The 22,179-nt window shown below is 38.7% G+C and overlaps 1 protein-coding gene and 1 long non-coding RNA gene across 9 annotated transcripts in view; one reads left to right on the forward strand and one right to left on the reverse strand.

Moving 5' to 3' along the window:
* LOC146463081 (uncharacterized) overlaps positions 1-22,179 on the reverse strand; it is a 195,745-nt gene that overhangs the window by 94,565 nt on the left and 79,001 nt on the right. For 7 of the 8 annotated variants that reach the window (XM_085084846.1, XM_085084844.1, XM_085084849.1 and 4 more), the window contains exons 1-6: positions 5,576-5,680; positions 3,801-3,862; positions 2,982-3,043; positions 2,654-2,717; positions 991-1,034; positions 791-839 (exon numbers count right to left, since the gene is read on the reverse strand). In XM_085084846.1, coding sequence (XP_084940972.1) covers positions 791-839; positions 991-1,034; positions 2,654-2,717; positions 2,982-3,043; positions 3,801-3,862; positions 5,576-5,597 — 303 coding nt within the window. In that variant the 5' untranslated portion in view covers positions 5,598-5,680. Of the gene's footprint in view, positions 1-790; positions 840-990; positions 1,035-2,653; positions 2,718-2,981; positions 3,044-3,800; positions 3,863-5,575; positions 5,681-22,179 lie in introns of those variants that run through there. The other variant, XM_085084842.1, reaches the window with a different exon arrangement.
* LOC146463086 (uncharacterized) overlaps positions 6,577-22,179 on the forward strand; it is a 340,798-nt gene continuing 325,195 nt past the window's right edge. Inside the window, exons 1-2 of the long non-coding RNA XR_014856990.1 lie at positions 6,577-7,054; positions 14,598-14,680. This is a non-coding gene — a long non-coding RNA (uncharacterized LOC146463086). The remainder of the gene's footprint in view (positions 7,055-14,597; positions 14,681-22,179) is intronic.

Genomic DNA, 22,179 nt, shown 5'->3' on the forward strand with positions numbered 1-22,179 from the left:
TAAAGAAGAGGTTATTAGTATTAACCATGTTATTTTCAATTTAAATGATTTCTTTGTGAAGTTTAATGCTCGGCTCCACTAGCACTTGTTTTATAAAAACTGCCGAGGGTAAATGAAAGTTGTTACTATTTTTTTAATATGGCGTAATATGATGATGATGATGATGATGATGATGATGATGATGATGATGATGATGATGATGATGATGATGATGATGATGATGATGATGATGATGCTGATGACATGAAAGTGATGACTTTGTGATCAAGTGATCAGCCCTTGAACTTTCTTTTAAAGATGCACAATGCGATACAATTGCACTTTTACATTTTTTATTGAAAAAAACAACCATAACTGGTGTCTTCCCGTTATCTTTCTCTAACTCCTTTTTTTATTGCAGGAAGACAATGACATAAAAAGCTATATATCCTTTATTTAGTTCATTGTCGTTCTGACTCAACTAGGACTTATTAGTGATGGAGTGAGTTCTAATAGAAGAAAGATCCTCCCAGTTACTATGCAACGTAAGCAGTTGCGAAAGGAAAGCCTGAAAAAAATTCAGGCTTGAACGGGATTCGGGCCCTTGACCTCTGCGATGCCGCTGCAGTGTATGGGTTCGAATCCCGTTCAAGACTGTTTTTTTTTTTTTCATCATTTACTTTGTCTGTAATGGTGATGGTCGTGATAAAGAGAGGAGTAATTTTGTATCGTTTTAAATTAATCGAGAGTTTGCTCGTTAGAAAGGCAAAAGAGGGCCTTCAGTTCTGTTGTTAACATTTAGGGAAATTACCTCTTCTTCATCAATATTGTTTCCTTCGCCTGTCAGCTCCTGAAGTGTCCTAGAAAGAAACACAAAGTAATAAAATAACACTTTACATTTTTTTTTTCAAATAAAAGTAACACACCATAGCTAATCTCCTTCTGTTATCTCTCTCTAAGTTATCAGGTCGCATTTTTTTGTTTTGTTATATTGTCTCAGTGAACACTCACCCTTGGAAGTCGATGTTTCTTTCTCTTATCATTTTTAAATCACCCTGTTGACAGATGATGGATAGATGCAGTTATAAACAAGAGCCCTGAACTGAACATGTTTGGAGTACATTCCTGAAAGGCTCACATTTCCTCTCCTTGCTAATTCCATCCTTCATCAACTCACATACAGTGTTTATCATCCCACCCCAATACCCCCCTCCTCTACGCCAATTTTAACCCTGTTCTTATTCCTAATCTCCTAAGTCCGTTTATACTTCGCTATCTCACAACCCTTGTCTCATTGTCTCTTTTCTTTTTGTTCTCAACCGTAATCTCCATTTGTTCTTTTCAGTTGATTTCTAATCTAGATCTCCTGATTCCCTTCTTTGTTTCTGTTCCATAATCTCGTCCTCCTTCTCACATGACTCCCGTCACTTACTATTCTCTCTATTTCATTGGCCCTACCCTATGTACTTTTTTCCCTGTGAACATAATATCCCACTGTTCCCCTCATTCTTTGTTTAAATGTTTTATCCCCCTGTACCCAACACTATCCACAGTGACAATTCAGAACCGTTACAGGGTAGTGTGGGGACAGTACAGGCTTACTGTGGGAGGGTGGTGTCGAAGCCGGTTGTTTCTTTAAAAAAGCTAAGAGGACCACTGTGAATCTAAGGACAGGTCCGTCCATACGAATGAATTGCTGTTTGAACTTTTGCAATGCATACATTTTCATGTTCCGTAGGCAATAATACGCATCAGTAACGATCTGCTGAGTCAGATCTTTTTTGGTGACGTCAAGGAATAACCCATGCCTCAGGCAGACACTGAGAGCCTATCTCAGCATTAACGGTACCCGACTGTGGACACTATGCAATCTCTAGTATTGTTTACCTTGAAAACATATGATACTTATTTAATGTAAGTTCATGTCTTCGTCCAGGTGTTCTATTCCGCGCGGCGGCAAAAAAGTTACCGAACGGTCGAGACTCTTCTGCCTCTTGGATTCTATACACCTAAAATCACTAGGCTGGTGATTTTAGATTGGACAGTGAGAGAATATCTTAGTTGTAAAGTCATGATTCATCTCCTGTTTCCCTTTGTGGCAAAGCAACAGGTGTGGTTTTAAGCAAAGCGTTTACACCAAGCAAAAAGAGTTTAAGACCACCTTTATAAGGCCGGATTCCACTTTGTCGTGGCGCAGATTAATCACTAAGCCTGGTTTCCAGTCTTCGCTGACGTATTATCGAAGATACTATTAAAGTTGATGTTACTGTTCGAACCCATGAATTTTATAATTTCGCCAATCTCCCATTTACCTTTCCATTTGCCCTTTCAGTTCCTACCATAGGAACTAAAGGCACAGATGGAAAGGTATTTGACAGCATGTGACAGTACGTAGAAACAATAACACATAGATCATCGTACCCCCTTTCCCTGTTCCTTTGTTTATCCCTCCGTTCTTCCTCTCCCCCCTGTACCCACCTTTGTCCCTTAATTACCCCTACTTTTCTTGTTTTTAACGTTCCCTCTCCAGTTTGCTTTTTCGCCCATTTGCCAACTCTTAATTTCATCATTTTCCCCATTTTACCCAGTTCACACTATTCTACCAGCCCCCATTGTTTGCATATTATTTTTTTAAGAGGAAAAATCAAGCTACTTATTTCTCTAAATTACAAACCTGGGCCTTCTCTTTTGCAACCTGAATCTTTTTCTTGGCTGCAGTCAACCGCTTGAACTGCATACTGCAACGAATTTAAAAGTAATAAGGAAATTTAATGGCAGATACTTTCCTGTTCTGTTCTTCTAGTTAGTAAGAACTCTTAGGAAGAAAATAATTTTATTTCTCCTATCGCCTCTTTGAAGAGATTTTAACAATACAGACGCTTAGTGAAGGAAAAGAGGCTTTATTTGCGTTGGCTGTATGTGGTCTGTCCGATGGATATGTATAAAAATCCAATTGTAAAATATTTTAATTAAAATAACTGTTTAAAACAACAACCGCTTACTCTGTTTCCCTGGTTACCACTTTCAAGTAATCTTCTCTAGACTTTAGTTTCTCTTTTAACCTCTAAAACAAAAAGGAAGAAAGAAGAAAAAAAGAATGAATGAACGAACGAACGAACGAATAAATGACTGACTGACTAAAGGAATAACAATTCTATCGGCGATTTCATGAATAACAAAGGATACTTTTTGTCTGCGTGTTCTATGTTAGCTTCCGCTGTGATAATTATCAGTTTCGAAAAATTTTTAAAAAATCCATGAAAATACGGAAATCCGGACTTGCAACTCAGTAGTTAGTCTCCTAAATTTTACAAAGAATCATGAGCATGTCTTGATATTAAGTTTTTATCATTTCAGTATCGTTAGAATTTCTTTTAGCAGATCGCTCTCAAATCTTGTCATGAAATATCCGCCTCTCTTAGAGCGGTTCAGTGTTATTTTTTCTTATGAAATTCAATTCTCCTTCAAACATTTCAAATAGAATTTCCCTCAGGATCACAGGCATTGCTCTTACTAGTTAGATCTCTCTTAAATATCAAAATGTACTTATTTCATTTTGTGGCTGATGACAATTTAAAAATCGCCAAAAGCAAAAAAAAATAAGGTAAGTGCATTTTTTTTTTACATTTTAAAGAATTTTTCTTCGAATTGATGTCCGCATCTCTCATTTTTCCTTTTAATATATCACAGTGTATTACTTTATTTCAATTGCTGATGGCAATTTAAATTCTTCTTCGTTTCAAAGAAATTTTCATGGAAGTGGAGAAGAATTTTTGTCTGCATTTCTTATTTTTCTATTTAATATATCGTAATGTACTTACCTCATTTTCACGCTCCTGGTGATTCAACTTTTTCTCCATCTCGAAGAAATTATTTCTTCGATCTAAAATAAAAGCAGATTTTATTGCTTTTAGAGTCACCTTATGGACTCTTCCAATTTTTGTTCCCGATACTTAGCAAACCAAAGCTATTTAAGCCAGTTAATATCGGTCGGCCAGATATTACATCTTTTCTGGAATTTCCCCCAAAAAGCCAATACTGGCATGCTTTTCTCACTTTCACTTCCCCCCCCCCCCCTCCCCACCTCCCCAAGTTTTGTGCACAATTTGTGTTACTATAAAACGATTTTTATATATTTTGAAAACTAAAATGTTGACAACTTATCAAGATTAAGTAAAACGTCGTACTTGTTTGCGCGACAAGCTGCCTTCAGTTGTTATTAGAGACATTTGAAAAAGATTCTTCTCAGAAACAAGGAATCAAAAACACACAGACCAACTCAGTGTCGATGACAAGCTGAATTGTCAACGGGAATTGGAAAAGTAAGCGAGTCTGTAAAAATGAAAAGCATTAGGAAGCTATTTTGTGGCTTTTTATTGATTGATAATTTTTTTCGCCTAAGTAAGATTTGGCGCTTTTAACTTTATTGAGTTCGTAAACTCCGGGTAGATCTTCTTATATCACCCACTTAGGAAGATTTACTCAAAGTTTTCGAAATAACCATTGAAATGACTTTATATTTATTATTTGACTTAAAAGTTTGGGGGTTACCAGAAAGCACCGCTAACTTTTTGTTGACAATGGTACACAATGTTCGCGCGCTAAACCACGCGTACAACTTAGTTGCACGCGTCAGATTACCAAACAAAAATTTCACAACAATTTAAGAGAACAATGTAAAAAATATGTTAGTTTATGAGAACCTGTTGCTGTTTAATGAAACATTAAAGTTAAATCGATACAAAAACAACTTCCACAGAAGGACTGAAGTGCCAAGATAGATTCTTTGTAAGGCTTGCATCTCCGCGCGTGCAAAGGTGAAAGATTTGGAAAGTAACGAGAAAATGGCTGACGCGACAAGACGCGACTTCCACTCAGCCATTTTCATTGACCAGTCAGATTGGAGAACATGATCGATTTTACCAAATCTTTTCTCTGAAGCCAAACATATGGGTACGAGATTACAGTTTTCATTCACTGCGTTGCTTTCATCAACATTTTCTGAAAACTCCGAGTAAATCTCCGTTATGACGTCAATCTGAATGACATTTGGAGTTCGATGCGCGCGACTTTTCTAAAGTTCTATGCATTCTTGGAATAACGTAATAAAAAGATTTTTTAACATCTACCGTAACCATAGCAGGCGTAAAAATAAACAATTAAATACAACTAAACACTGTTTGCACTTTTCCATAAATGTGTTCCATTCCATAAAATATATGTCATTTAAAGTTCTTACATCCGTATTTATTTAAAACGTATGGAAGTTATATAATGTATTGAATCAAAGTCAAAAAACTGACAATTTTTTGCAGCGGTGTGGTTTTACTGTGTTTATCACAAAATAACTCCTGAACACATTGCGTCCCTACTATATTTTAAAATCCTCAGTTAACGCGCTAGGATCAAAGGCTTCAGAAATGTTATGTTCGGCAACTGTAGGTGGGCGAACATTGCAGCGAAAAGTTCATGGCGGATTTTTATTCCGACAAGATCCGAATGAAATTTTGGAAGCGAGCGATCAAGGAAAATTGGCAAATCAAGGCGAGAATTGAAAAGCCTTTAAGATGTGACTACGTAAGGTGTGCTTACTAACCTGATGGACGGCCTGAGGCCATTTTCTTAGCTTCTCGCCTGTCGCTTTTTTGAAATATCTCGTTGAAAATAACTGATTCGCTTTTACCAACGTGTCCCAAAATCTTCGAGTAAATTGACCTTTATGACGTAGCATAATTATAAATGCGCGCTAAGCCTATTTGCTAGTGCGAAATAGCGTTCTTTTTGGTCAGCAGCTTTTTGATTGAAGAAACAGAACATAAGGAGCCTATTTCACTTCGCTAAAAACAATTGTATAATTAATGTTCACGTCAACATTCAACATAAGCTCTGGGAAAATTGCATTGCAAACAACGCATGCAGGGTAACAACGGCGAGAACAGAGACATGACTAGCTCCGGGTGAAATTTAAGAAATTTGTTTTCATTTGACGTCGGATTTGGTCTCTATCATCATTATTTTAATATACATCTCAACACGACCGTTTTGAAAAGGCGGTCGATGAGAACATGAGCTCTTTTTGATGCACGAGAAGGTGCAGAAAAACGCTGAGGAGAGAAGAAAGGAGAAAAAAAAAAAAACGAGAGAGAAAAGGAAGACAAGACTACACAACCTTTTTGTTTTTGTTTCGTTTTTTTTTTTTGTTGGCAACCTTGAACAAACTGACCATTTGCGTTGCATTCTTAAAGAACCAAGAATTAAGCGTGCTCATTTTCAATACTTCGTGTAGATGTGTTTTCAGTCTTATAGCTGATGGTGTCTCAAGTATCAAAAAGATATACCATAAAACGGTTTCAACCAGTGCTTAGCAATATGAGCAGTAAAACTTTAACCTGGGATAGTAATCGCATCATGGTTTTGGGGAATAAAGAGAATTGCTTCTTCCTCCTGATCAAGTGTCAAGTTCTTCTAAACAAGTCTCTATTTTTGTTGGTTTCATTCCACCATTCCATTCTAACATTTCCAGCAAAGAACAACGTCGTTTTTAGGACGAGGTTACTCGCACCAGTACCTTATCTGCATTCAAGATGGTGCCTTTCTGAGACCAAAATATTTCTTTGGAGGTCACGACATCTTCAACTTTTAACTGCTTTCTGGGAAAACAGAAAACAGAGGTGAATGCGCAGCAGTTGGAAGGCTGCGAAACGCTGGCCGGCTCTGCAACAGTAGAAAGCAGCCATGCTACCTTTCCAATATATCCTCTGACCTCAGAGCGAAATGGAGCTGGATGTATTATAACAAAATCAAAGGATTTTCTAAACTGTGCAAACTAACCGATCGGTGATTAGCGAAACGTGGCCCAATCTTCAAAAAAGATATGAAAATCTGGAAAATGGCGTCGCGATTGCAGATGTTGTTGATCCATATAATTATACAGGCGAATTATATGATTTTGAGAAAGTGTTTCTTGGAGTGGGATTTAGTACCGTACCTTGGGGCGTTGGAGACATTATTTTGACTTGCTTTTGGGTTGATGACCGTAAAAACGAAGAAACCTTTTCCCAGACGCTTTCCAATGGTGAGTATAAATATTCTCTCTCTTAATATTATTAATGTCTAGGCATTCTTGGTGGACCAGTAGCTCTGGCATGTAGTCAGGGATTTGGGAGACCCCATACATCTTATTCCAAAATGGCGGCTGCCTCAGACGATCTGGGTCGAGTAGCACGAGAGCGAGGCATCGAGGGCTACGATTCAATGTCTACATGTTTTCATGTGGCAGTATAGTCAGAAATATGCCTCAAAACTGTTGTGTTCTCGGGTGTAAGAAAAAAGTTTACGAAGAGGATGGCGTTAAAATATCTTTCCATAAGTTCCCTGAAGACAGAAAACTGTTAGGAAATGAATAGTTGCCATCCGAAGAGATGTTCGCAAAGAGTTTAGAGTGACTGATCATACGAGGGTTTGCTTAAGACGCTTTAAATCGAGTGATTATCTCACATTACTTACAGGCCGTAAAAAAAGGATGAAACCGACTATATTTTTTTTGGAAGCAAGGCTCTCCGGTAAAGAGGAAGTCCCCGAAGAAAAGAAGTCCTGTAAAGCGAGAAATCGGGGCGATGGGGTCGGAAACAAGTACCGCGAACGTTGGGACGCGTGACAGCTGGTGCTATAAACGAAAAGATCGACCAAACGTCCGATGTGCTGGAAGTCGACGACAGAGGCACGCAAGATGAACGTATGTCTGAACTGGAAAAAGAAATAGAGGAGCTGAAAAACAAGCTTCAAGAAGAAAAGGAGAAAACAAATGCTCTAGCAATTCAGCTGAATGAAATGAAACAACAACTTGTCAATTTCACAACACGGTACGACAATTTTGAGAAGAAATCTTAGTCTTTAAATCGGTTTAAGAATGATAAGTCTATAGAATTGTACACTGGATCCGCCGATGCCGATGGCGGAATATTTGATGCGTTGTACAATTTTTGTGACTCTGGTGAGGATGGCGGCTGAAAATATTCTGAGTTAAGATTCTTGTTGAGATGTCGCGGAGACTCTTGCAAAGGAATGTCAACGAAGGCACAGCTCGTAAAAAGGTAAGACTAATTCTTTCATCAGAGATGATCGCTGTGTTCGTTATATACAGAATCAGGATTTTGATTTTTGTTTCCAGGGTGGAGGAATATGTATTTGCAATTGCCGCGTTCGCGGTACTTGTTTCTGACCCCTTCGCCACGATTTTTCGCTTTACAGGACTTCTCTTCTTCGGGGACTTCCTTCCTTTCTTGCTTCCAAAAAAATATATAGACGGCACTCTCTGTCGGTTTTAACATTTTTCTACAGCCTGTAAGTAATGTGAGATAATCACTCAATTTAAAACGCTTGAGCAAACCCTCGTATGATCAGTCACTCTAAACTCTTTGCGAACATCTCTTTTGATGACAACTATCCATTTCCTGAACAGTCCTCTGTCTTCAGAGAACTTATGGAAAGATATTTTAACGCCATCCTCTTCGTAAACGTTTTTCTTACACCCGGGGACACAGCAGTTTTGAGGTAGTTTTCGGACTATACTTCCACATGTAGACATGCAAACATAGAATCGTGGCCCTCGATGCCTCGCTCTCGTGCTACTCGATCCAGATCGTCTGAGGCAGCCGCCATTTTGGAATAAGGTATATGTTGCAATACTAGTGGTTTAGGGCCCCTGTTCCAGATTCTGCTCCACTCATGTGCCGAACCCAATTGATAAATGAAGTGCAGCGAAAGAGCGGCGTCTGAATCAGTTTGGCACTGCAAACATTGTCAATTTTGACAGGGTACTGCTGCATAATGTAACCCTGCAGAGGGAGCTGATTTAGATGCTGTTCCCATAGCCTGGCACATTGCTGTCGTTTCCGTTTTGTTTAAGCATGAAAGATGCGTGATAGCATTGCCCTCATGCATCAAACGGGAATGACTTCTACGTCACAGGCTACTGTTCTTATCGTGTAATAATGCATAAATTACGTGTAGTTCCTATCAACTTATAATGCGTTAATTACTCATTAACAAATATAGAGTGGTGGTTGCTGTTTAACATGATTTCCAAAAGATTATAAGCTTTCTGTCTGCTACCTTTGATGACATGTGAAAAATTAAACAAAAAGAAATTTAAATATACATGTAGTGAGTATTAATAGCATAAATTAAGGACTAAAATACCTGTTTAAAAGTTGTTGACAAGAATGCTAAATGTTCAAAATCAAAGTTTATTTGAAAGTGTCAGAATTAATAATTGTTTAGAAGGGTGCTATATTGTTTTGGAAGCAGGTTGTCTGTCGATTAAGTTAATTGTTATCAGCCGGGAACAGCTCAATGGCCAGGATTCAAGTGTCTGGAATTTTTGTAAGGATTGTACCATTAAAAAGCTAGAAAGCTCATAATAAAAATAAAATAGTGGAGGAAAAAATTGACAACTTTAATGGCATAACCGTTATCAATGCTACAGGAGAATCTTCATTAATACACGACTTTCACCCTCATTAGCCTACATTAGCATACACAAACTAATGCACTCGCGATAAATTGAAAGAGCTAGTCAAACTTAGAACCCACTAAAAATTTGAGAAATGAACTTTAAAGGTACCAAGATGTTAAAAAGAATATATGGCTTCTGGCAGCTCATTCCACCCAGCCGTTACATTCTTTTCAAAGCAGGGCCGTACCTAGCGCGGGGGCAGAGGGGGCAGCTGCCCCCGCCAGGAAAACTCAATTTGTTTCTAACATCACACTGATCACAAGAAAATCGACTAATTGACTGAAAAATATTCCTTCAATGTGAATTCCAAATAATTATTTTGGAAAAAATCTTTTGAGGCAAAAGCCAGTACCGGTTTTCTTATGAAAATAATGATTTTGTCAGTTTGTGCTGCCTATGGTTTAGAATTTGGTGTGTAAATAAAGACTGACAAGCCTACGCCACTTTCTGGCGCGTGTTTTAGTCTTTTTAAATCTAGGTTATACAAGTATATTTTTTTTCAGAGATAAATTGGTTTTAAAAGCCTGCCCTGCTCGCAAGTATTTGTAGCGGGTTTGGATTTAACCATCACATGTTCATCATCCGACAGCTCATTTGCGCCTAATGATTTTTGAGTTTCCTCTTTTGAATTCTGTAGCCGCTGCTAATTACACTCAGCTCTCTACTTTATCACTTTATTCGAAAACTTCACCATTCCAAACACATCCCGACGGTAAACAAATCCGTACCAGAACGGTTCTTGAAATACAAAGATTAAATAAAAGATGTTAAAAAATACTACAAGTAACGACATGGAATAAGCAACTGAGAAACAATAGATAACGGGTCTGCGAAGAATGCGAGTTGTGGAGTTGCGAGTTGCGAGTTGCAGTTGCGAGTTGCGAGTTGCGAGTTGCAGTTGCAAGTTGCGAGTTACAAACCGACAAAATAAAGATATTTCTTATCAGGCTTGTCAGGGTAAGATAATAAGTTAGGGATCGCAAAGACTTAAAAAAGAACATTTCGGGAAAAATAAGCAATAACCCATGGGTGGCAACTCTTTTTCTGGAGTTCAGTTTTAATATCTGCCTAGTTACACCCAGAGGGTTACATGTTTGGGTAAAAGAAGTGCTGGGGACCTATGCCATTGCTTTATAAAGCTCAGACAATGGTAAAAAATGGGGGTTGTTTTCAAAATTTCACACGAGCTTTTGCGTCACTTTTATGCATGGGAGTGTCCAAGGCTCCAAATTTATTTAGCAAAGAAATCCACCACAAAACACTATACCACCTGATAAATAAAAGAAACATCGTTGCCGAGAGACTAAACAAAAACGGGGTGGCAATGAAGTTTGGGGGTATTCTCCGAGTTGCTAACAACAAAACCTGAATGTAACGGAACTACCCTCTATCCATAAAATTATTATCCATATTATTATGAACAAAACTATACTACTATATTTTAAGTTTTCTTTAATCGAAATATGTCATTTTGCTCTTCGTAAAACCAAGTATTACAGACCTGACAGCGTAAATCAAGTTTTGTAACATGTCCGAGGAGATGAACTGTTATGTTTACACGTATTACACATACCTTGAACTGTGATATTGCCTTACAAGCCGAGGTAAATTGTTGATTTTGGGTACCTGGAAAAGAATGAGCTTATAAGCTAACAAAAGTTATTTTGTTTTGAAACCCGTTCGTTTATTCCATGAGTATTTTCATAACATAATTAATGAACTATTTTTTTGATAAACATTGAGTTTTCACAGTAGTGTATAAGTATAGAATTAGTAATTTTTATTGATTGCCTATACTGGCCTGGCATAACATTACAGGTGAAGAGAAGTTCTGATTATTCATGACGGGTTTTGTCAGAAAAGTGTAAGTAAATTATATAGTATGGTAGAATTTACATACGTTTTCGTTTCCTTGTTATCGGCGCTCACATGAAAATACAATTTTCATCATTTACAGGACAATTACCCGTTTTCATTTTCTCCTCCTATCTCGTTTAGAGTCGATTGTCTACCAGTTCAATTGTTGAGTTATTAAAGTGGACCATCATATACCGTTTAACGTGTTGGTCTGAATTAGTATTTGTTCTCAGAAATCCTTAGTGAATCGCCTTTCAATTCAAACCGAAGATGTGTTGGTGATCCTGAAAAACATCTATTGAACTAGCAGTTTTTTGTTCACCAAAAAAAGAGGCCCCATTGGGGGTTATAGGGTTACCCGATTTTCAGGTAAAATATAAATTACTGAGTATTGCGCGGGAGGGATAATGTCAATATTAATGATATACAGGATATTGGGAAATGCATTCGGGGATGCGGAGGCATCAAAGTTGCAATTTTTGTAAAAAATAAAATGGCTCTTTCATCAATATTACAGATAGAGAGGGTCAGAGAAAGGAGACTTCCTGTGTATTATCGGCCCTTTCAGGCACTGCCTGCCTTTGTACAAGAGAAACCGTCTTTTCCCTGGCCTGGCCTCAGCGCTGTATCGATGATTTGGCACTGCTATTCTTGGGCGAAACTTGCTTGAATCTCGTTCCTAGCTTGCCATTCCAACATGTCCAAAAAAGTAAAAATGTGTTGGTAGGCTTAGCGAATTAAACTTATTTGGCATCTTATCTTCATTTTCGCTAATTACTGAAATTAGATCCTTCATCGCCATCACAAAATAACACAGACTTCGGGGGTACTCCAATATCTAAATGTGACGGATTAAATGCTTGTTTGAAGTTTTCAAAAGAACCCCTAATAGTACGAGAACCCAAATTTGTGGCCTTGGGGTTTTACTAAATTTACCTGCAAGAGGTGCAAAAAAAAAGCTAGTTGGATTCTTCCAATCTGAGATTTATAAACCAGTGGCATCAATCCCTGACACTTCCTTTGCTCAAAAAGGTTATTCTCTGGTTGTAGCCTTGGTTTATATTAAAACTGAACTCAACAAAAGATTTAAGTATCCTTGCGATCCCTAACTTTTATATAACGTTATATTCACTAGAAATTTTCATTTTCTAGTTTTGGCAATTCGCAACTGCAACTCGCAACTCGCAACTCGCAACTCGCAACTCGCAACTCGCAACTGCAACTCGCAACTCGCATCTGCAACTCGCAACTCGCAACTGCAACTCGCAACTAGCAACTCCACAACTCGCAAATTACCCAGTCCCATAGAAAACGAACGACTAACATAAAAACGGCGAAACACAACTTTACAACACTGAAAATGACGCGACTGTGTTTTAAAATGAGAAACAATATTTACTTCAAGCTAAACAAGATGTTAACTCCATAAGAAGTCATGGCAATTTAAAAGAAAAAGCTTCGGTGTGTTTTTTTTTCTCTAAACGTCGTAGAGGCAACTTTATGTGTAGGAGAGAAAACAAAATTAATGTTCAACTAGAAACCCTGTCTACATACGGTAGACCCCTGTGAGGGGTGTGCGGAGTTTGCCCCCACAGACAAAAAATCCTAGGTACGGCCCTGCAAAGTGGATTTATTATAAAATATTTCTCACAGAAATTCACCCTGGTTACTATTTGTCACAGGTTATTTTAGTTTATTGTGTCCATTTATTATAACATACTGTTTCATATATGTTAATGACATCACATACCTGCCTTTGAAGGGGAACAGAGCAAAGGATCCACAGAAAGTAAATAAATTACTGTAAGTTTTGTGTCCATTTCATTTAAGAATTTTAAACAATAAATTATTAAATGTACTGCTTCAGAGAATATGTAAGTTTATGTTTTCTTTTGCTGGTATTTCCTTGTCACTGAAATATATTAAATACATCAGGTGTTATTTATTTACTAGACTTTAAAAACATAACATCACATTTCTTTCGCATATACCACTCATTGAGAATCAAATCCTACCAGTATGTATGGTGATTGTCAGATTATTCTAGTTTAATGTCCTTTCTCCCATGAGTCTCCTGCAGCTCAGTAGTAGAGAATCAAAGCTAGTAATTGACTGCTGTTAGGAGAACTCAGATTTTCTTTTTCTAAGTAAGCCTGTGTCACTGACTGAAAATAGCCCTTATCATTTATTCACTAGGCTTTAAACAAGGTGTAAGCTCATTTTCACCCCTGTGAGGTATGTGACCTGGAAATAACAGGCGTTATTGATCAATGCTCACCCTTTTTCTGAGCGATTCGAGGCACAAGATAACAGTGTAAAGCATGAAACATGACTGTGGGAGTGTGGAGCAGACGATAAGCTCACTTGTCATGCTTTTTTTGGCTAAGAAAAAAGGGCTTGTGAAGCAAAATGCCTCTTATTTTTAGGACACTTACATAATCAGTTCAGAAATTAAGTAATTTATAATATTTGTTATAATATTATTGGCATAAGGTAAGCTAGACAAACACCTTAAATAAGCTTGGCAGTCATTTTACATTTTACCACAATTGTTTCTAGTCTCGCAATCTGATTGGCTAATTTTCTGTTGTCGATAAGAGTCTAGACATCGTTGCTTGCGTCAATCAGTGCACCAAAATTTTGACAGTTATTATAAAAATTTTCTTTGACGTTGATATTGTTGTTAAAAAACAAATCGAATGTGGCTTAGCGTTGTCTGTACTCTTATCGACAATGGTATTTGTCATCACAGTGGTCAAAATTTGTTGTGGACACACTCGGCTGTGCCAATATTTGTCATCACAGTGGTCAAAATTTGTTGTGGACTCACTTGGTGCACAACATTTTGACCATTGTGACGACGAATATTGTTGTCGATAAGAGTACAGACAACGCCAAACCACCGCATTTGATTTGTCAATTTGAGCACTCGTACTGGAGCTAAAAGTAAATTTCACTCTACAAAAGCTTGACTGTGTAATAAGCTTCTCCTTCATTTGTTTATGAGTGCAACCCCCATCCCCTCCACCTAACCCAGGGTCTAAAACTGGCATGGATATGTGGTCCAAAAATTTCCAGATAGCAGAGTTTCCTTATTTTATGACCAAGCAGATGTCGGTAATTAGTACAACACATGATAAGTAGTGTCTTAAATGATTATCACTGCATCTGTGTATATAACATTATGACTGCTGATCCTTTTAAAAGTTTAAGCACTACTTTATTTTTATTTTAATTTTTTCAGGTATTGGGACTTAAGCATTTGATGCTTGACTGGGGCTGTATGAAGATGCTCCAACACAGGAAGCCCAGGGATTCATTTAGCAGGTGAAAAACTCTTTTAAGCTTCTCACAAGCCTATATTCAATTAACCAAGCACAGTTGCTGGGAAATACGTATTCTTTTAAAGATAAATTTATGTTCAAGAAGTTCCTCAAGTGTGGTGATGGTGTTTTTGAAATATTAAGGCAGAGCTTTGTTGAGAAAATAAAAAATGAAGGAACTTGAAGATATGGGAAAAAAGGGAATAATTTATGCAACAGTTCTCAAAGTGTGAATATGAGGGAACAGAATGTGAGTGAAAATCCTCCTCCACCCTTATTTCATGTCTTCTGTATCAAATGTGGTGTATTAAATATGCGAAATTCTGGAGTTTTCCCTAAATTTCATGGTTCAATATAATTATAATTATTATTACAGTGTACGTTTCCTCCGGATGGTCATTGGAAAGTCTGAGAGGGTTGGGGAGAGTTCCTCTGAAAGGCATTTGACATTTACGAAGGCAAGTTGGAGGATTCAGAAGATTCTGCTTTGGGTGGGGGTGGGGGGGGGGTGGTCCAAATCAAAAACCTTCCATGGGAGAGGTATGGGTGATATTTTTTCTGGAACAATCCATTGGTTGAGAAAGAAAACTTTATTCGTAAAATGGCAGACTTCTGTTGCATCACGAATAGTGACATCAGCTTGCTTGTGGTTAATTGTGATTGGCTCATACATGTAACACAACATAGCATTCTTGTTGTAAGATGTTTCATTGGAGCAGTTGGTAACTCTATACAGTAGTTAATTGAAGGACTGGTTATGAAACCTTGACATGAAAGTAATGGTGCTGCGATTTATGTTGGAAGGGCCGAGACCGTGCACGATCCTTTGTTTGAATGTTCACACTACAGCTGAATATTTTAGCAGGAACGTTTCTATGGTTCAGTTGCCCCAACACTTTTAAAATCTATTGTGGTTTGTGCACGGTCAAGGCTAAAAATGCTAACTAAAACATAGGACAAAGACGTTTGTCAGGTTTCGAACCATTGCTTTTTATTAACTATTGTAACTCCTTAGAGATATCTATCAGGGAGACTTTTTCTCTTCCCTCTCTCCCTGTCCTCTATTAAGATATAATGAACTACAACTGTACCTTAAAACCATTTCTGACAGCCATATCAGCCAGTACCCATTTATACACTTCGGTGAGAAAGAAAAAATAACACAACATGACATAATGTTGTGATGAGCCTTGAACCACTGGAGCCCTCTGATGCTCTGATTGAAATTCCAACATACTCACCACTGTAAGCACATAACAGCATCTTCATGTAGCACACACCATAATAGCTCAGTTGCACACAGGGGCTTATTGAATTTTAAACCCTGTGAAATTACTAAGGACTTGGCGCCTTCCCTTCCCAAGGCTCTCATGAACTGAAAATATTAAACTAAACCAAAACAAACAAAAAATGAAATCGTTGGAAGATCACTTACGATCGTTCTTCAATTTCTTCATTACACATGCAAGCTATACAGTGAATAACCAACAGCAACACAATCAATAGTTCTTTATTCAACGAAATCTTTCAAAAACTGTTCCTAATGTTTGTCTAATAACGCCTTTTAACAATTCTTTTTCTGAGCCAGTAGTTTAGGGTTGTACTGCTCATGAGATTCAGCAACTGTTATGTTCAAGGTTTACATTGACTTAACTTTTGGTTTCAACAAAATATGAAAAGGATGTCCTTTACAACACTTGTTAAAAACTTGCATCTCAAAACAAGAAAAAGATAACTTAAATATCAGGTTGAACTCAGTCTCAATTTTTTTTTTAATCCATAAAGTTTTTCTTTGTTTTATTGTTTTTAGCTTTGTGTACATACACTACGTTGCATGACGTTCAATGGGTTGGACAGCCCTTGTCGCTGCAGTACCCTTACAAAGCTCCTTGACCGCTTTCGTAAACTCTTACATTCTTATGGCATATATCAAGGGATTGACGGTAGAATTGGCACTACGTATCTGATAATAAACCTGACTGTGGCTGATTTACTGGTGGGAACAGTGTCAGGACCAGTGGAAATATTCGGACAAGATTTGGACCTTGGAAATGGTTTGGAGATGGCAAGAATCCATCATTTTAACCTCGAGCTTCGTGTTTCCCCTTACCTGTCGTTAATTTCCTTAGAGCGGTTACACGCCACACTTTTCTCGTTTAGGCACTGTTTAATTGAGAAATGGCTTTACTTCAAGGTTATTATTGGCAGCTGGATGATAACTTTGCTTCTGGCATTCACGATGTCTGTTCTTGAAGAGCTTGATTTAGTGTTAACTGTGTATTCATTTGCATGTTGTACTTTTCTTACTGTCCTTATCATAACTGTTTCGTATGTTATTATTATCATAAAATTCAAAAGTAACCCTCCTCCGCAGCATTCTAGTGCAGTTCCCTCAGAAAGGAAATTGTCAGTAACCTTAAGCATGGTCACCGTCGTCTCTATCCTAACCATTTTGCCCGTATCTATTTCTATGGCAATTGAATATGACAAGTTCAGTCAAATGTCTAATGCAGCAAATTTTCAAATAACCGAAACGTTAAAGTTGATAAATTATGCCAATTCTACCATCAATCCCTTGATATATACCATAAGAATGCAAGAGTTTACCAAAGCGGTCAAGGAGCTTTGTAAGGGTACTGCAGCGACAAGGGGTGTCCAACCCATTGAACGTCATGCAACTTAGTGTATGTACACAAAGCTAAAAACAATAAAACAAAGAAAAACTTTAAGGATTAAAAAAAAATTGAGACTGAGTTCAACCTGATATTTAAGTTATCTTTTTCTTGTTTTGAGATGCAAGTTTTTCACAAGTGTTGTAAAGGACATCCTTTTCATATTTTGTTGAAACCAAAAGTTAAGTAAAAGTAAACCATGACCCTTGTGAAAATTTTTCCGAGATCTCGCCGAGATCTCGGCCGGGCCGAGATCGCGGGCGAGATCTCGGCGCGTTTTTGGCCGCCGAGATTTTCATCTCGCCGAGATCTCGGCCGAGATCGCGGGCGAGATCTCGGCGCGTTTTTGGCCGCCGAGATTTTTATCTCGCCGCGATCTCGGCCGAGATCTCGCCACTAATCTCGGCGCGTTTTTGGCCGCCGAGATTTTCATCTCGCCGAGATCTCGGCCGAGATCTCGCCACAAATATCGGCGCGTTTTTGGCCGCCGAGATTTTCATCTCGATGAGATCTCGGCCAAAAACGCGCCGAGATTAATGGCGAGATCTCGGCGAGATGAAAATCTCGCCGGCAAAAAACACGCCGAGATCTCGCCAAATCTCGGCGGCCAAAAACGCGCCGAGATTAGTGGCGAGATCTCGGCGAGATGAAAATCTCGCCGGCCAAAAACTCGCCGAGATCTCGCCAAATCTCGGCGGCCAAAAACGCGCCGAGATTTAAGTGGTGAGATCTCGGTGAGATGAAAACCTCGGCGGCCAAAAACGCGCCGAGATCTCGCCAAATCTCGGCGGCCAAAAACGCGCCGAGATTAGTGGCTAGATCTCGGTGAGATGAAAATCTCGGCGGCCAAAAACGCGCCGAGATTAGTGGCGAGATCTCGGTGAGATGAAAATCTCGGCGGCCAAAAACGCGACGATCTCGTCAAATCTCGGCAGCCAAAAACGCGGAGAGATTAGTGGCGAGATCTCAGTGAGATGAGAATTTAGACGGCTAAAAAAATGCAGCGAGGAATCCCTGGCGGGATCTCGGCGAGCAAGCATCTGCAGCGGTGTACTGAAAATTTGATCGTCAGACGTCAAAGTAAAGCTTTTTGGTTTGAAATTCTTAATCAGCGGAATAACATTGGAAGGATGCTCATAACCGAACTACGTTCTCAAGACGCCCCTAAGCATTTTCCACGAAAAAGTGAATATATAACTTCTGTAAGTAGGCCCGGTTCAGACGCCGAACTTTTCATGAGCCGAACCTAATACCTCGAATTAAGTACATGAAAAGTTCGGCGTCTGAATCACTTGAGAACGGCTGTTTCAATTTGGAACGGCTCAGCCGTTCTTCCCGCCTGGCTCAGCCGGGAATTTCGGCTTTGGAACGGCTTTGATTTAGACGTCGAACTTTTCATGAGCCGAACCTAATGCATAAATTATTATAACGTATTTCAGATAAAAAAATTAAAACTAAAAAAAAACGCTGACATTTCGATTGGTTTTGCTTCAAGTAAATTAAGTTCGTCTAATTAAGTTCGGCGTCTGAATCAAAAGGCGGGATTTTCGTGATTTGGACCGACCTTAATTTGAATTAAGTTCGGCTCGTGAAAAGTTCGGCGTCTGAACTGGGCCTAAACAACCACTTACTTTCTACCTTATCATTTGAATCATTACGGCTGGGAAATCTGGACAAAAGAGCAAAACTAAGCGGTAAGCTTATGATGTAAATGAATTATGCCAACTAACTGGTTCAAATTGAAAACGAATATAGAAGTTGTGAATCACCAACAATTTATTTCAAAAATTTTACCTTCGAGGTTTCGAGTTATAAAGACAAAATCGTTCGTGTAGCTAATTACGCTTTGCGAAAGCTTCTATCGATTTCTAAACAAACTCTTTTACTCGCAGTGTTTCTTTAAGCTATTAAGTAAGATGAAATACGGATAAATAATATAAGAAACTAACCTCTTTCTCAATCAAGAGATACAAGGCTGTGGAAGAAAGCCATTAAAATCTCAATTCTCGCGCAAACTTGATGGTCACTTCCACTGAGTTGATTCTTAACACGCTTATAGCTTAACGAGCTTGAACATCCCTTTAGCAAATTTTAAGTCCTCCTTCTCCAGCACCTTAATTATCCAGGACATTCCGTATTCCGTAAAAAATGTGCAGTGACTGAGTTCATAGTGTGCAGTTCAGTTTAGTTCAGTTAGTTCGGATACCGTAGTTTGTTAACTTAATCAGTATCATTTTTGTTGACCAGTGCTCATCATATCCCTTGTGTGCTATTCTCCGGTTGACCACAGGTTCTTTTATCATGATTTTCAGCCATAAACGAATGGTTAACTTGTCATGAAGCTTAACTTTTCATATTTTCTGCGGTTAAGAGCAGGATTAATTTTTGTGGCCTCGCAAACCTCAGGTCAAACTTTTTTTTAGCTTACGCGAGCATCGCCGGGTGGCGTGATTGAATTAACCAATCACATCGCCCAATTCACGTTGTTGTTGGGGACTTTCGCGCCATTTGTCAAGTGGCAAGCCGCGGAGACGGCAAGTTGCTTACGAGGATTGAGAGACAGATTGTGAGGGAAAAGAGCACAATCAAAATATGTCGACAACTGAAGACAGTGTAATGAAAAGGGAAAGAACGCGTTTTCAAAAATTGTGCTACCTGTACCGAAAAATCGTTCGCAGCAGGCATTACGACATAACTGAAACGCCTTTTGAGGGACAAAAATCGCCTACAAAGGTGAGTTAAAGATTTAGACAATAAAGCGATAAGATTATCAGGTCAATGAATTCATTTTATGATAGTAAATAAGTATGTTAACGAGCTTCCGGTATGAGCAGCATTCTTCTCACTTTTATCTTAAGACGCGCACTTAATATTAATCTGCCGAAGCGCGATCCCGGCTAACAATTTAAATCAATTTAATAATTAAAGCTCATCGATTTCCTGTTATAGCATGAAAAAATGAAAGCAAACATTATTTTCACCGAGGGTTAAAGTGAAGTTTTAACTCATTCAACCTCATAACTTAATCCTTACCACTGAAGAGTTCACATGTCTTCGTTTCGAATCTGGCGAAGATCGCGGTGTCTTGTCGCGATCGTGGTTGTCTCGGCAAGATTTTGGTTTTCTCGCCGAGATCGCATTTGTCTCGGCGAGATCTCGCCTGTCTCGGTGCCCCTAAAAATCTCGCCGCGAATCTCGCCGAGATGGAAGACGCAACCGCAATCTCGGCGAGATCTCGCTGAAGTTTTTCGCTCTCTAAAAATCTCGCCGAGATCTCGCCTCCCTCGGCGAGATTAACGCAATCTCGGCGAGATCTCGCTGAAAGTTTTGCCCTCTAAAAATCACGCCGAGAATTACTGAAATCTCGCCGAGATCTCGGTTACCTCGGCGAGATCTCGCCTACCTCGGCGAGATTAACGCGATCTCGCAGAATTTTTTTCCCGCTAAAATTCTCGCCGAGAATTACTGAAATCTCGCCGAGATCTCGGTCAACTCGGCGAGATCTCGCCAATCTCGGCGAGATAACCGAGATCTCGGCGAGATCTCGCTGAATTTTTTACAAGGGGAACATAACAGTTGCTGAATCTCATGAGCAGTACAACCCTAAACTACTGGCTCAGAAAAAGAATTGTTAAAAGGCGTTATCAGACAAACAATAGGAACATTTTTTGAAAGGTTTCATTGAATGAACAACTATGGAATGTGTTGCTGTTGGTCTCTTCACTGTATAGCTTGCATGTGTAATGAAGAAATTGAAGAACGATCGTAAGTGATCTTCCAACGATTTCATTTTTTGTTTGTTTTGGTTTAGTTTAATATTTTCAGTTCATGAGAGCCTTGGGAAGGGAAGGCGCCAAGTCCTTAGTAATTTCACAGGGTTTAAAATTCAATAAGCCCCTGTGTGTAACTGAGCTATTATGGAGTGTGCTACATGAAGATGCTGTTATGTGCTTACAGTGGTGAGTATGTTGGAATTTCAATCAGAGCATCAGAGGGCTCCAGTGGTTCAAGGCTCATCACAACATTTTGTCATGTTGTGTTATTTTTTCTTTCTCACCGAGGTGTATAAATGGGTACTGGCTGATGTGGCTGTCAAAAATGGTTTTAAGGTACAGTTGTAGTTCATTATATCTTAATAGATAGCACCATTGCTTTCATGCCAAGGTTTCATAACCAGTCCTTCAATTAACTACTGTATAGAGTTACCAACTACTCCAATAAAACATCTTACAACAAGAATGCTATGTTGTGTTACATGTATGAGCCAATCACAATTGACCACAAGCAAGCTGATGTCACTATTCGTGATGCAACAGAAGTCTGCCATTTTACAAATAATTAAGTTTTCTTTCTCAACCAATGGATTGTTCCAGAAAAAATATCACCCATACCTCTCCCATGGAAGGTTTTTTTTATTTGGACCACCCCCCCTCCCTACCCCCACCCAAAGCAGAATCTTCTGAATCCTCCAACTTGCCTTCGTAAATGTCAAATGCCTTTTAGAGGAACTCTCCCCCACCCTCTCAGACTTTCCAATGACCTTCTGGAGGAGACGTACACTGTATGAACCATGAAATTTAGGGAAAACTCCAGGATCTGACATATTTAATACACCACATTTGATACATGAAACAAGGGTGAAGGAGGATATTCACCCACATTCTGTTCCCTCATATTCACACCTTGAGAACTGTTGCATAAATTTTTCCCTTTTTTCCCATAGCTTTAAGTTCCCTCATTTTTTATTTTCTCACCAAAGCTCTGCCTAAATATTTCAAAAACACCATCACCACACTTGAGGAACTTCTTGAATACAAATTGATCTTTAAAA

This window comes from Pavona decussata, unplaced genomic scaffold (genome assembly GCF_977016875.1).
Source record: "Pavona decussata unplaced genomic scaffold, jaPavDecu1.1 SCAFFOLD_180, whole genome shotgun sequence".
NCBI lineage: Eukaryota > Metazoa > Cnidaria > Anthozoa > Scleractinia > Agariciidae > Pavona > Pavona decussata.